Source organism: Dendronephthya gigantea, unplaced genomic scaffold (assembly GCF_004324835.1).
Source record: "Dendronephthya gigantea isolate DGI-Jeju-01 unplaced genomic scaffold, DenGig_1.0 000000F, whole genome shotgun sequence".
Classification (NCBI taxonomy): Eukaryota; Metazoa; Cnidaria; class Anthozoa; order Malacalcyonacea; family Nephtheidae; genus Dendronephthya; species Dendronephthya gigantea.
Window position 1 is genome coordinate 6,658,378 of NW_021163010.1, and position 14,058 is coordinate 6,672,435.

At 37.2% G+C, this 14,058-nt stretch overlaps 1 protein-coding gene across 2 annotated transcripts in view; it reads left to right on the forward strand.

Moving 5' to 3' along the window:
- Window positions 1-2,216: 2,216 nt before the first annotated feature.
- Window positions 2,217-14,058, forward strand: part of LOC114537696 (collagen alpha-1(I) chain-like) — a 34,145-nt gene continuing 22,303 nt past the window's right edge. The window contains exons 1-3 of one of the 2 annotated variants that reach the window (XM_028558825.1): window positions 2,217-2,316; window positions 6,990-7,127; window positions 8,640-8,669. In XM_028558825.1, coding sequence (XP_028414626.1) covers window positions 2,232-2,316; window positions 6,990-7,127; window positions 8,640-8,669 — 253 coding nt within the window. In that variant the 5' untranslated portion in view covers window positions 2,217-2,231. Of the gene's footprint in view, window positions 2,317-6,989; window positions 7,128-8,639; window positions 8,670-10,926; window positions 11,137-14,058 lie in introns of those variants that run through there. The other variant, XM_028558890.1, reaches the window with a different exon arrangement.

Below are 14,058 nucleotides of genomic sequence, written 5' to 3' on the forward strand. Positions count from 1 at the left end.
TGGATTTCCTGCATACGCAATAATTCGTCATATTGTGTCGTAATTTTATGTACAACGTGTTATATTGAAATAGGCTTGAGTCGAATTACGACGAGATATACGATGAACTTTGACATATATATATATAACAAAAACATCAAAAAGCCTGTTACCGCTGCATGCCGCTGGTTGAAAAAAGCTGCAAATCAAAATTTCCAATTATATGAAATTGGATAGTCGCAGTTTTCATTAACCAAATTTGCCTAGGGTCTGCGCTTGTCGGGTTTTGGGATTGAAAATCCGGTCCTTTCGATGATTTTTTAAAATTTAATTATTTTGGCGTGGATTTGAATAACCGCGCAGCGAAATAAAGCAATGAATGGCTTGCAAAAGAATGTCAATGCTATCTGGTCAGTTATCTGATGCAGGATCGTTTTAAAAGTTTTAATAAAGTTGTCGCGCCATTTTTGGCAAATTTCCGGCGAATCGACCAGTTAAGCCATTTACATTTCTCTTTCTACTTCCATTGTATTATTCAGTTACAAACATGACCAAGACACGGTTTAAAGCTAAATGTTTTTTTAGTTTGGGATTTTTTCAACTACGAAATTGATGTCCCAATAGACCTACTTGCATTATAGACTACTCTTTTATCTATGCAAGGAAATGCAAATGAAACATTTTAGTTTAGACTTTAGTGTTTGTTCTTTCACTAAATTTTGTTTTCTGTATTATTGCTAATCGTGCAAATATAATAATATTTCCGCGAGGATTTGAAATTGGGGCATAGTATAATAATAAAGTATAATATTATAAAAATTCGAATATGTAATTATATGATAAAAATTTATATTATTGCATTTTAGTTTGGGAATACACAACGTAGTTAGTAATATTATTGATGCAAAGCTTTCAATATAGAACTAGAAGGACCACTGGACCAGATGGATGAATAATAAATTTACGTTCTGTATTTTCAACCTTCTGTAATATTTTTATATTGCTTGTTAAATATCTATTTAAAGAATAAATTGAGTTTCCAATTATAAAGTTAATATCTGCACAAAATAATTCATTCCTTTTTCAAAAGGGGGTCCATTTTGGGGTGGTCAAACTGATCTGCAAGGACGCGCATATGATTGACGAGTCGTCGGTCGAATGATTTTGTCTAAAATTTGAAATATCCCATCTTAATGAAATATGCATACTGTACAATGTATTTACCATAAGATGTTGCAGCTGACCTTGCTGTCAACTAAAACAGTGCAATCTACAGTGTTTGAACACCTGCAGATAACGACACATTCTTCTTAATTTATACAACTGATTATCAACTTACTTTGATATGCTTGTTATTCAACGCACGCAGTGAGAAAATTAGAATATAAAGCCCTGAAGTATATAATTGCGCATGTAACACAATATGTTGTAAGGCATTCTTGGGGGACACCCTCAAGATATGTGTTGATTAGCCTCTTCCATAGCCAACTTCAGTTGAGTCTTCAACAAATAATAATCCAACGATATAAATAAAAAAAAACTATTTAAGCCCAGACTATATCTACGATACCGCGGACTCAACTGGTCACGACATCTCTTCGTTTGCCGGTGAGCAAGTTCCCATGGATTTGACGGATTATAAGCATATCTATTTGCGTCCATGACATTGAAAATCTCTATACCTACAAAGTTCGGCCCGCTCTGCGATTACAATCCAGTATGGTGTCAAATCCGGCCCTAATTCGTCGCCTGTTGATAATAACCAACATGGCAACATGCAATAGGTATCCGGATAGTAAAGAACATTATAGTTAAAATTAGAGTATAAAGTGATAAGGTCTAGACGCAGTTAATATGAATTGAAGGGTTTTTTGAGAACATTACGGCACTAAACCTTAAACCACAAATAAATGGCATGCAAAGTTAGCTGTGTTTGTTGAATAGGAATCCTTAGTATCATGTTGCAGGATAGCACATCACCTACTAATTGCGGGGAAAGGCCACCTGTCCTTTTCCGCAATAACTTTACATACATCCTATATCAGATGTCACTGAAAATCAAACTATGTATAATGCCAGAATAACAGATCTCCTCTATACGTTGACACATGCGCCAGATTAATAACTCAGCGCAGTTCAAGCGTGGTTCAACCTTGTCTGCATCTCCTGCAGATCATTTGATCAGAATACCGGCTGACGGGTGTGTATATTGCTGTCACCATACGTGAAAACGTCTCGCCTAAAATATTGTCATGGCGCAGCTTCGCTGGCTCTCCCTCGTCGTCGCTTTGGTTCCGTTTCATATCCTAACTGTTCACGGACAAGACGAGAATAGACGTAAGCACATCTAAGAATATTTTCTTGCTTATTCCGTTATGCTTCAGGGTTTGTGGTTCTATTATGCCCTAAATATATACGTCTGCTGATGATATAGATAGCCATACGTATATACATATACAAATGGCTGCATGAAAATTTAGTTTGTCCGCGATAGTAGCTATACTCTTTACTTCATTTATGTATTCCGCGCACGTGAGATGTACCGATTACTATACATATATTATGATATCTGAGTACTATAGATCAGTCTGACCAAAGGACCCCACTCACCTACTTACCACTCACCTAAAACACGCTAGGTGATAGAACGAAAACAAGTTTTAAGGATTAAAAAAGTGCACGCGACCTTGTATGTATAGCTATCGTTTGTTTAGTTATATGTATGTTGGCATGTCTCCGTTTTTAAATCGGATGAAAATGAAGAAAATAGTATGCAAGGAATTGTAATTACTAGATGAAATGTTCTAGTTCGCGCTCACTAAAATCAACTTTGACATCTAAAACTTTAATTATTAATTATTAATCAAATATAGCCTGTAGGTCCTCTGTGCCTGTAGCTATACGTTTATAAAAACTGTAAATATGTGCACAAAGAAAGGTCCTAGAAAGCCGATGATGTTTGACAACGCCTCAAAGCACTTCAAAACGGAACTTGATATTAAACGGAAAAGAATGTTGATGATAAATCATTCTTTCTTTGACTTTGGCGTCTTCGACTTTGTTGAGACTTTCTCAAACTCGCCTATATAGGATTGATTTTTTCATCTAGCTAATTCCGTATTAAATTTACTTTATTATCATGCAGGAAAGCCTATTAAGTCTATAGGACTTAGTAAGAAAATAATACCGTTGTCTACCGTTGTATACGGTAATACGGTGTCTTATACAAACGATGCATTGTTATTTTGTTATACTCGATGAATAACCGCAACTTTGATACAAACATGGCGATTGCCTGGCTTGGTGAAAAAAATGATTTCAGACTGAATTACTTTGACTCTACTTGCATTGTTTACATTTGCGTGTGTTCAACTAGGATGCATGTGTGAAAGTGTGAACTAATTCTGTCATCACTGACTGTTTTAATGCATTTTTAGATCATTTTTATGCTCCAGCTTGAACACTTGTTTTAATTTTCTCGTTTTATGGTTAAACCTGCAGCGACGCAAAGATTCAATCGTTATATTTGTATACTTTATTAATTGTTACTGTAAATCGCGAGCGACTGCGAGAATATATGAGCTATTAAAATTCATCTGAATGCATGTAAAAATGTGTTCGGGAATTTTTATATAGGCCTATAATCGCTTTCCCAGACCTGGAACCAAAATTCCAAGTGTTAAAAAGGCTTTTGTGTAAATGACTTTCATTATATAGACGAGCGTATTTATATTACTTTTTATTGTATACTTTTTACTATTTATATTATATTTATTATTAATCTACACGGAAGGAAGCCTGTTCAGTGATTTGGTCCAACATATGACTCTCAAGATGCCCTGTTTATTCGGAATTTGTTTTTTACTTTACTTTTTTGAATTGTCGGCTGGTCATTGTTTTTCTTCATATGGTCCTGATCTATTATAATATCAAAGGTTGCACTTGTTTATCAAGTAATTTACGCACTAATTTAGCCTTAATTAGTATAATTTATATAGGTAGGGTAATCAAGTGATGCATGGCGGGTACAATTAGGGATTCAATAGTATACGGCTGAGTTAAGATCAGTGCTCCAGAATGAATTTGACAAGGAATTGCCCAGTATAGGGAACAGCGCAACTATCTTCGAGCCAGTCGAGCAGGTTTTTGAAGTTTTATCACTTCTGTTTGTTTTGAAATTCGGTCGTTGGTCGTATACTCATTTTATCAAGTGAACTGGTCAAGAAAACTTGTTGAGGAAAGACCCTGATTAAATATTATTATTATTGTTGTTCAGTGAACTTTGAATGGCCTGAAACCAATAAATCGATTGACTTTTAGTCAGCGTATAATTTATAACAACAAAAACTCGTTCTTCTGTGGTCAGTTGAACTATTTTCTCCCGAACTGGTCGTAGGATTAATTTGTAATTTTATCATTTTCGCAAGGTTATTTTTTTATTATTCACGAAGCTACTTTAAATTTCCAAAGGCAAAAACATAAATTTCAACGCCTTAATAAGTCGTTTTACGCATCTTCATGCGTTCAGCTTAGTGCTAGGCAGCGTCCAATTTAAGCGACACTCTGGAGCACTTATATAGTGCTATGCCATTCAAATTCTAGCAATAGGTGAATTCAATAGCGTCCTCTTTTTTGCATGAGACACCCTGTATAAGGACACCCCTTTTTCGGTAGATTTTCTTTCCAATTGTAACCGGTGAAGGGAATCCGCTACGGTCGAATTCTCATAATTGAAAAGAATATCTCGAAAAATTCCGCCTATAGTGGAAAACCGTCATAATTTTATGGATGGCATAATGAAGGCTTTTACAAATCATCGACATTGGGCATTTGCTATCAATTTTCGTCGTGAATATGAGTATCGTGTTTGAATCTGGACCGAATGGACCGTGGATGACTGTCGAATTACTATAATCTATATACAGGGAGTCCAAATTAACTGACTGATAGAAATTCACTCAACTGAAGAAAATAAAAAAAACATGGCGACATGCATGGACACAATGACAAGTTCTGCACGCCGATGCCGGCATTTACCTACGGCGAAAAATACGTTGAATTCGTCCATATATACAAACCATGCAGATAAACAAAGTTGATCAAAATTAAAGTAGGTTTAGAGGTGATCTACTGGGTGTACAAATCCCCCTCGAAATTTCGCCAGTAAATCGATTTTGCCCACAGAGCACATTGAGTCCACACAGAGTTTTCAAAGGCTGAATTTCTATTCAATTGTAGGACGGCATCAATGCATGACAAATTGCTAATTTTGTGCTATTATTTTTCGCTCTTAACAAGATAGTGAAAAATACCAGCTTGAATAAGCATATTAGCTTTTGCCCGCTTAAAACACATTTTATGAACTTTTGAACTTCTCAAATCGCATGTTCACAAACGGAATTCGGTGCAAACTTGAAAACGAACTTCGAAGGAGTTTGGGAAACTGCGATATGAAATCGACTGCGAAAATCAAGGTAAATTCAATGTTCTGCTCAGTCACAGTTCAAATTATCGTCAAAAGTTTGTAAATTGAGGTCTTTTTGCATGGGCTTTACACATCTTTCAGTATGAGTTAAAAGTATGTATGAGGAGATAGTAACCTGTCTTGGTGGATTGTCCGTCAGCTTGACTGCGTAGGCATGACATGTCGAGTAATAGAGACCTTAAGTTTGGCTTTTACCTCAAACGCCAAACCGCTAACGAACGGCTTTGTGTTTCAAACCACAGATGCTTGTTTTTAAACATGATGCAGTCTCAGTTGCAGTACATGATTTATTTTGATATGGCTGTCTTTGCACAGCACCTTGTTACCCCCAATAAAATTGGAGAAGTTTATTAACTTTGTTAATTTCGTGCAGCACTCAATTTAACGTTGGATATTATCAACACAGTTCTATTTTCCCTTGCTGCGTCGATGTTAGACTTAACAAATTTGTTATAATATATATATATATATATATATATATATATATATATATATATATATATATATTCGTGTTTACAAATTGAAAGAGCGCCTTCTGTTTCCATTTACCTTTCGGTGTCTTCTCACCCTCGTCGTCGTCTTAAGTCCCATACAAGTTTTATTTTCCCGTCTGTACGCGAAAAGAACCTTGACAAGGAACCTTGCTCAAAAGCTAGTCATGCCAACTTTTTAACAAGGAAAAATGCTCATGTGTACGACCGTCAAGGAAATGCGCAGTAGGGGACTGCGCAACAATATCGTCGAGCCAATCGAGCAGGTTTTTTGAAGAATTTTTGTTTGTTTTGAGATTCGGTCGTATACTCATTTTATTATGCATGGCTCATAGTGTCGTAAAATACACTCATATTATCGTAAAATTTGTCAAGAAAAAATTGTCAAAACTTGTCATTTGTCGCGTACACACAAGCAAATATAAATTGATAAGGAAAACTTGTTGGCCATACACACGAGCAAGTGAACTGGTCAAGATAACTTGTCAAGGTCAAGGAAAACTTGCCGTCTGCACGGATCTCGCCTCTCTCTGTGATAAGCCGCCCACAGTCCCCCGTATTTTCGCTATTCCATTGTAGCAACTTTTAGACGATAGGGCCACGCCCTCGAAACGTTGATTCTCGTGTATAGCTCTCGTTGTCACATGGCTGTGGGATTATATTTATAATATTGCAAAAAACCACAACCCCACAAATGAAGGAATTCGCATCATTGTCCCCCCCAAAAATTCCCAAATCTCACGCGATGCATCGTCACATTATTGTAGTCAAAATCACACGAACTAACTGTACTATTTTTGTGACTTTTTTGTTGGAATTAATAATTAAGGAATCAATTTGCGATGATCAATGGCACCCTCACATAAATGATATTCTATAACTTCTAAAAAAGTTAATAATCAATTATAGCCTGGCGTTTTTCCCCTCTGGCACTCCTGCGTCCATGATTACTACACACGCAACTCTCCGTTCCAGCTTATTTAAACATGATTTATCTATTCATTGAACTTATACTAGAACTGTTTTCCTTTTAGCTGGAAAATGTCCATTGCCTAAATTAAGGACTGAATGTTCTAGTACAGCGTCCTCTACCTGTTCGATTGATGTTGAATGCCCTGGGACTCAGAAATGTTGTGATGATGGATGTCTTGGTTACAAATGTACCGAACCCTGTAAGTCAGTAAACAGTATTGTGCAACCCTTTAGCCGGAGAAACCTATCAGTATTCCTAGCGTTTCGGGCACAGAAACTATTTTGGTTTCGAGTCATCGATACTTTTCCAACTTCAACGAGATGCTTTTATAGTTAGTCAACCTCGTTCGATTTTTCCTAATGAACCAGAGATGGGGTCGTGCTAAGGCATGAGGCATGCATGCTAAAGTTTCCTCTTCATTGTTTATCCACATCGAATGATTCATTCTCTGCTATAAAGTGCATGTTGAGTTGTTTTATGTCGCTATCATTCCGCTTGCATGTGTAATTATGCCTTTGTTGGCAAGAATAGAACTGAATGCACACACGTGGAAGCAAAATTTCCGATGGAAGGCAGTCCTCAGTAAATTGATGTGAAATCATAACGAGGACATTTATGTCTTATGTTTTCCTTTTCTATACAAGCCGTTGCCATGTTGCATGAGATTATGTTAAGGGTCATGCATTTTCTGAATTACTCTGCCCAATGTAGGATGTTAGCTTAAGCTCTTGAAATTCGGACCATAGGTAGACCGTAGGTTGTACAACACAAAAATCTTTGAATGATCTATGATTTTATTGTCTTGCTATCGCAATCGGATTTGTTTGATTGGTATATGTACACACTGTTATTCAGTTCACTTTGAGGCCAGTGGCCAAGTTGTGTAAAGTACTTATCATGTCTTGTGCAGTGAAGAGACGGCTGATAAAATGCTAAATTTAGCAAAATACCAAAAGACAATAACTTCGAAGAACATTTTCCAAGTTTGTCAAAACGTAGACTCTTTATTTTTTTTGCTTTTTTTAAAATTCTCTGAAGAATGAGAAGATCCCACGAATTGCAAAGCCTATATCGCTCCTGTAGGAAGATTAAATTAATTACTTTTTTGCAAAAGGGAGACGGCGACTAGATTCGAGCAGTTAGCCCAGAACCATTGTTGGAACCCCTGCCCATTCATATACGCTGTAAATTTACCCCCTCCTCAATTATTTATTTCGTTGTGCCCCTCCTCCAAAGAAATCTAAAAAGTTTAAAACTAACCCGAAGGAGTTAAATCATTAGTTGCACTGCTATATATGGGTATTAGTTGAAACCAGGGGCGCATATTAAGAAAATATTGAGGAACCGACTTTTCCAGTGTTTGTATTTGATAGGAAAAACCACCAAAAGCCAACGACTAACATGGAGCGAGTTATTCCGGCTGGGCGAGGTAAAAAGCGCATCAGACCAAAGGCTTAACCTGATTAGTCTTTCATTATATGCAGTTTTCACCTCGCCTAGCTGGGATAACTCGCTTCATGTAAACAGTTCTAAGACGTGTGTGGTATACGAGTGTACTGTGAAGAGCAAAGCGTTCAGTTCAAAATGCATTCAGCTTTTTAAATAGTTCACCACAGACATTTCCACACACACGCCCTAATGTGTGCCCCTGGTTGAACCTCACTTGGAAGCCTGCTGCAAATAATCGTGTTCTAAATTTTTTATTTTCTAGTCTTCGATCCAACTGCTATACCGCCAAAGCGTAAGTATTCAAGCTTATTTTTATTCTGTTAGCATGCAGTTGTAACCATTTTACGTAGTTTACAAGCTTTTGGGAGTGAGAAACTAAACCTGAAGCGTTTTTTCAACAGTATGCCCCAAAAGGCCCCCAATTTAAGGAAAAAACCGAAAATTTGCACATAAATTCGCCCTCTTTGTTTCATCGATATCTCGGAACTCGAAAGCGCCTCATTCTTCTGAATTTGCAGGATTACGCTTCAAACGCAACGCGCATTTTTGGTCTATCATGCTTTCCGTCCAGAGGTAATCGAATTTATTAGGATCTTAGCGAAATTACCAACACTCAAATTAGTTCCTTTTCCGCTGCCTTATCTTCCGTTAGGGGTTATGTTACCCAAATCGTTGACATTGTTGACTGCACGAGCAAGAGACTGAGAACGAGGCTTAGTGAAGATAATATATTGGGGGATTTAGCATGAGGACGTGAACGTCAAAGAGGACGTGAAAATGGCGATTAAATGGCGTGATGCGTCTATACATGGACATGCCACGCCATTTATTCGCCGTTTTCACGTCCTCTTTTACGTTCACGTCCTCATGCTAAATCTGCCTAATATAACGCCTGATCGCGGGTGCGTGGCCTGATTCTGCGTGACTTAATTTGATCTCCGCGATTCCCTACTAATTTTTAGGCCGGGTTACTGACACTTTACGAAAGTTTTTTTAGAATTTATGTAGGTATAGGTATGAACTAGACTGATTACAAATTGTAAGTGAAATGCTGCGAGTGAATACATGTATAGTGCCTTTATCTTCCCCCAGCCATCTTTCGGGTAGTCTTCAGGATGACAATATTGCGTGTCAAAAAACTTGATCTTGTTTATATTATGATAAACAAATACATTATTATACCGTGGTTATGCCGATTAGAATTCTCTCCCGAGTTGAGATCTCTGTCAGAAAATTTTTATTTGCAAGCAACGTACACATAAGTGCTAATATTATGAAGCAATTCGCATTCGCATAGGATGAAACCGCGTTACTATATGGTACGTGTGCTCAGAAATTCATACTGACAAACAAAAATCGCTGAAATCAATAAAAACATTAAAAAACAGCTATCACGATTAAAAAGGTAAAGTTTTACCGTGACTCCGACCACAGAAACTAAGCTTTGACACTGTAAACTATTGGGAGTATAATTCCAGCATGTTTTGCAAACTGCAAGTCTGCAAAGCTCGCTTGTGTAAACTGAGCCTTCGAATGTTCAACAAGCAGATACCGACAAGCGGTTACATGTAGACATCCATGCGCAGAATTAACGTAGTAGAAATGCTCGCCAACATTTGGGGATCAGTAATCTCTTTTATGCCATATGCCGTTCTATGCCATATTACAATTTTAAGAAAATATATTGATCTAGCTGTATGGTTGAAAAAATATTTGTCCGTCTACCTCCAAAATAAAGTTTCACCCCGGCTCGCTACCTTATAACCTTCGATAATAGACGGAGAACTTGTAATTGAAATTTGTTTAGTTCATATATAAAACATTATTTTATCAACAAAGATCCTGGGGTGAAAGGTCAAATTGCATATACGGCCTATATAACTAATTCGGTTTCTAAATTTCCAATATATTTTATAACTGAGTTGCGAATTTAAAATGTGATACAGGATTGACGGTGAGAAACGTTATATCAGATATGACATATCCCTGTGTTTTGTGTGACGGAAATATTTGCCGATGAACTTTTCACTCCCAAACAAACGTATAATCAACCTCTTCTTGAAAACAAGACTGCGTTGCGCGTGTTGCTAACAACGTTTTCAAGCTAAAACTTAAAAGCTGGTTTCAAACGATGCTAGAGTCCTTGTGCCCGTGCGCCAATCTCGTGGCGAGGTTTCGTTTATAATGCGCGCGTGAAAGGAATATTTAATTCCGCTCAACTGTCGACGTGTTCTTGTCACACAAGTAAACAATCACCAAACTGTTGAACAATCACGCACGACGAAGCCACCGGGCAAGAGCATATATTCCGACCTCGAGTAAACGCAGACGGAATCTATGCAAATAGCGATAAAAACAAACAAGTGCGGGCGATTTCTTTGCCTAAAAACGCGCTTTGCAGTGAATTTGGAAACCTGATCAGTGTTGTATTAATATTTCATAATAATAGGACTGTGGTCATCAAAGAGGGGTTTTCATTGAAGGCGTTATTTTTGCCGGATCAAATATCAATTGAGGTCTTTGTTAATGAAGCTATTCACAGAATGCAGCACAGACCCCTAGTCAACCGCGCCTGATTGTGCTCGCGCAGTGCCTCGGCAACTTCATCTTGGCTCTGATCAGTACAGGCTGACGGTGTGTAGTGCGTGAAACCATTTTGCACCAAGAAGCCTAGCGTATGGTCATGGCGTTTCGTTGGTCGTTCTCTTTAGCGTTTCTTTTATACTTAGCATATACTGTGCACGGACAGGAGGGAAAACGTAAGTAAACGAAATATTCTGCCTTTTGTATTTTCCAATTTCCAACTCTGCCGTGCGTGACTTTGCCGACTGCCATAGAAATCGGTATTGCTCACGCTTTAACTCGCACTGACTATAGAACTTTGTAGATTTCTAAGGCTTGAAATACATTTTGCCTAAAATATTCGCCTGCGTGCTGAGTAAATACGGACATAGATCTTGCAATTGTACATTTTATTATGCTATGGTTTGTGTATAAAATCTGATCCCCCACATCAAGTATCATCACAGTGTTGTGTGGTTCACTTATTCGCATTGATTTTCTTTTTCTTCGCATTGATAAACAATGTAAAGTGTCTTGTATTTTATGTGCTGTGATTCAAAGCCGGTTCCATGGATTTGCGCGAATAAATGGCCCATTCATACGAGGTCAAAATAGCGCATTTGCTTGGTGCGCGGTTTACTGGTGCGTTTTAAATTCATGATTTTCACGGTACATAAAATGAATTTAATAAACGAATATTTTCATAATACGCTGTTTTCAATACAAAACGCGCTGCACAGCACAAATAATCCGTGTTCTCTTGTTTGGTCAGCACTGTTGTAATGAAAGAGCCGATTGTTCCCTGATATTCAGACGGTCAGGTGTCAGGTGTTGATGCACGAATTCCACAATGAGAGGTTTAAGCATACAATATTATATCGCATATTCCGAACAATTTTAGATTATTATTATTTTCTTTTAAATGTTCAACATTTTGACATAGATTGCGGTATTTGCTATCGGGAAATGTAAATATAGGTAAAATTGATGTGTAATTCTACCTTTTGTTGTTAATAAGCTTTGGTATTAATTGCGAGATTGACATACATAATTTTTTCGAGAGGACAAGCTATAATATATAATGAAGGCATAGATAAACAACATAGCCTAGCATACAGTGAGTCAAGCTTTTATATGGCCTACGTTTACGTTGAAGTAGACGATATCAAATTGGACATAAAGAAAACTGTACTTGTCGCTGTATAGAAAGCATTTGCGCACGTTTGTAGAAGCCGTGCGCCATGCGGGATATTCAATTGACAATTTTTAGAGATTGTTTGTTTCGACCGAATGCTGCATTACGATTAGAACATATAGATAGATAGTATATATTAAGACACAATCAATACTAAAGACCTATATGTCGTATTCAAAGTCACTATAGGTAAATCTTGCCTTTGCGCAGATTTTGTGCACCTCGAAACCCATGGTTCGGACTGACGATTCTCACTGCGCGTCCAAACGACCAGTTTTGAGTCGGATAAAACTGTCGTAAAGAAAATTTGCATTTATATTTTATATGCAGGGAAAAAGCAACATGAGTACAGTTGAAATGTCTTCGGAAACTTTTCATTCTTGTACAAGCTGGCCGGCTTGTTCTTCGATCCAATCTATATAGGAAACATTCTTTTAACATTATAACCTTATGCTCAAAGGCCAGCCGATTGTTCCAATTTTTTTTGTAGTTTTACGTAAGTTGTGCTGTTAGTAATTTTTCACTGAGCAATTTTTCACAATTTTTTTTTTCACTGAGTTCAACCACTGTGATTCAACACGTAACATTGAGTTCACTGTGTTTGCGCAACTCTGAAATTTGAGGAAACTTCTCTGTACATGATTCATTAGTGCTGGGATTTAGGCAAAAATCCATGCGTCAAAAAAGGACGCAATGTACACATTATGCATAGCAAATAGGGAGATATAATTATGTGCTCGATATAGACAATTCTCTCTGTCATATATCGGCATGCATTCGCTGTCAATCGATGTCTATATCCAATGTTTTAACAGATTAAACAATGTAATAGGTAATCAACATACATACATATTGAGGTTGGCACGAGGCTACGAGCTAGGGTGAAAAATATTGAAATGTTGTTTTCATGCCCAAGGGTTGTAAACCTCAGCCAAAGTTGCGTATTGCCGATGGTAAATATTTAAAACGTTCCGTCATTGGGAGGCACGTTATTTATATGGTGTATAAGCCGCGTTTTGGCTTTTTTATTCTCGTTTTTCATTCGACTCTTACAAGATGAAAAATATTAATTGCTTTACAATGGTGGTATTGACTATGTGCGGCAATAGGCTTGATAAGGAAACAATTTCTGAATTTTGCAAACGTAAATTCAATTCGCAAGAGAATCGTTACACCAATTTAGGCCTACACCGTAACTTAATACTCGTTGTAAGCCAAAAGATGCGCATTTTTCCATAAGCGCGCGCCACAGAAATGCGGCAAGATTTCCATTTAGCACTACAGGCAGAGCATTTCAAAACAAGATAGGTAATAATTTGTAGCCCATGCATAAACGGCGGACAAGAAAATATAATTAAATTTTGAAATGTTGCCGCATGTTTATATGTATACTACAGAAATATCTGCGTTCGCTATTTCAAAAACATGATCAGAGAAAGCAAGCAATTTTTGAATCGAAAGAAGTGTATAAGGGAGTCAAAATATTTCCTAAAAATACACTGTGCGTTCAATAGGGTCAAAACTACCCTAATACGCGTAGTTCTCAGTTTAAATTAACCCCTAAAACTACTCTTTCACGCGGGTAGTTTTGACCCTTTTTGATTCACACTCTATACTGCTTACTTTCCCATCAGAAGCCAGTTGTATTAAGCCCGTTTAGCTTAAACGGTGGATAAGTTCAAAATAGAAAGCATCTTAATACAAGGATACTGTTTACAACTACATATTCAGTACATAATATTCAAGTTGACTCATTCAAGAGAGATGATAAGAATTATCAAATTTTTACCTTTCCACCGACCACCGTTTACGCTAAACGGGCTTGATCAGTCTAAATGCAAGCTTTCATGCATGTTCAAAGTTTTAAAACAAGTCTTAGCTTGGGGTTTACACGAATTGCAGCGGCAAAAGTGGCAGAATCAAC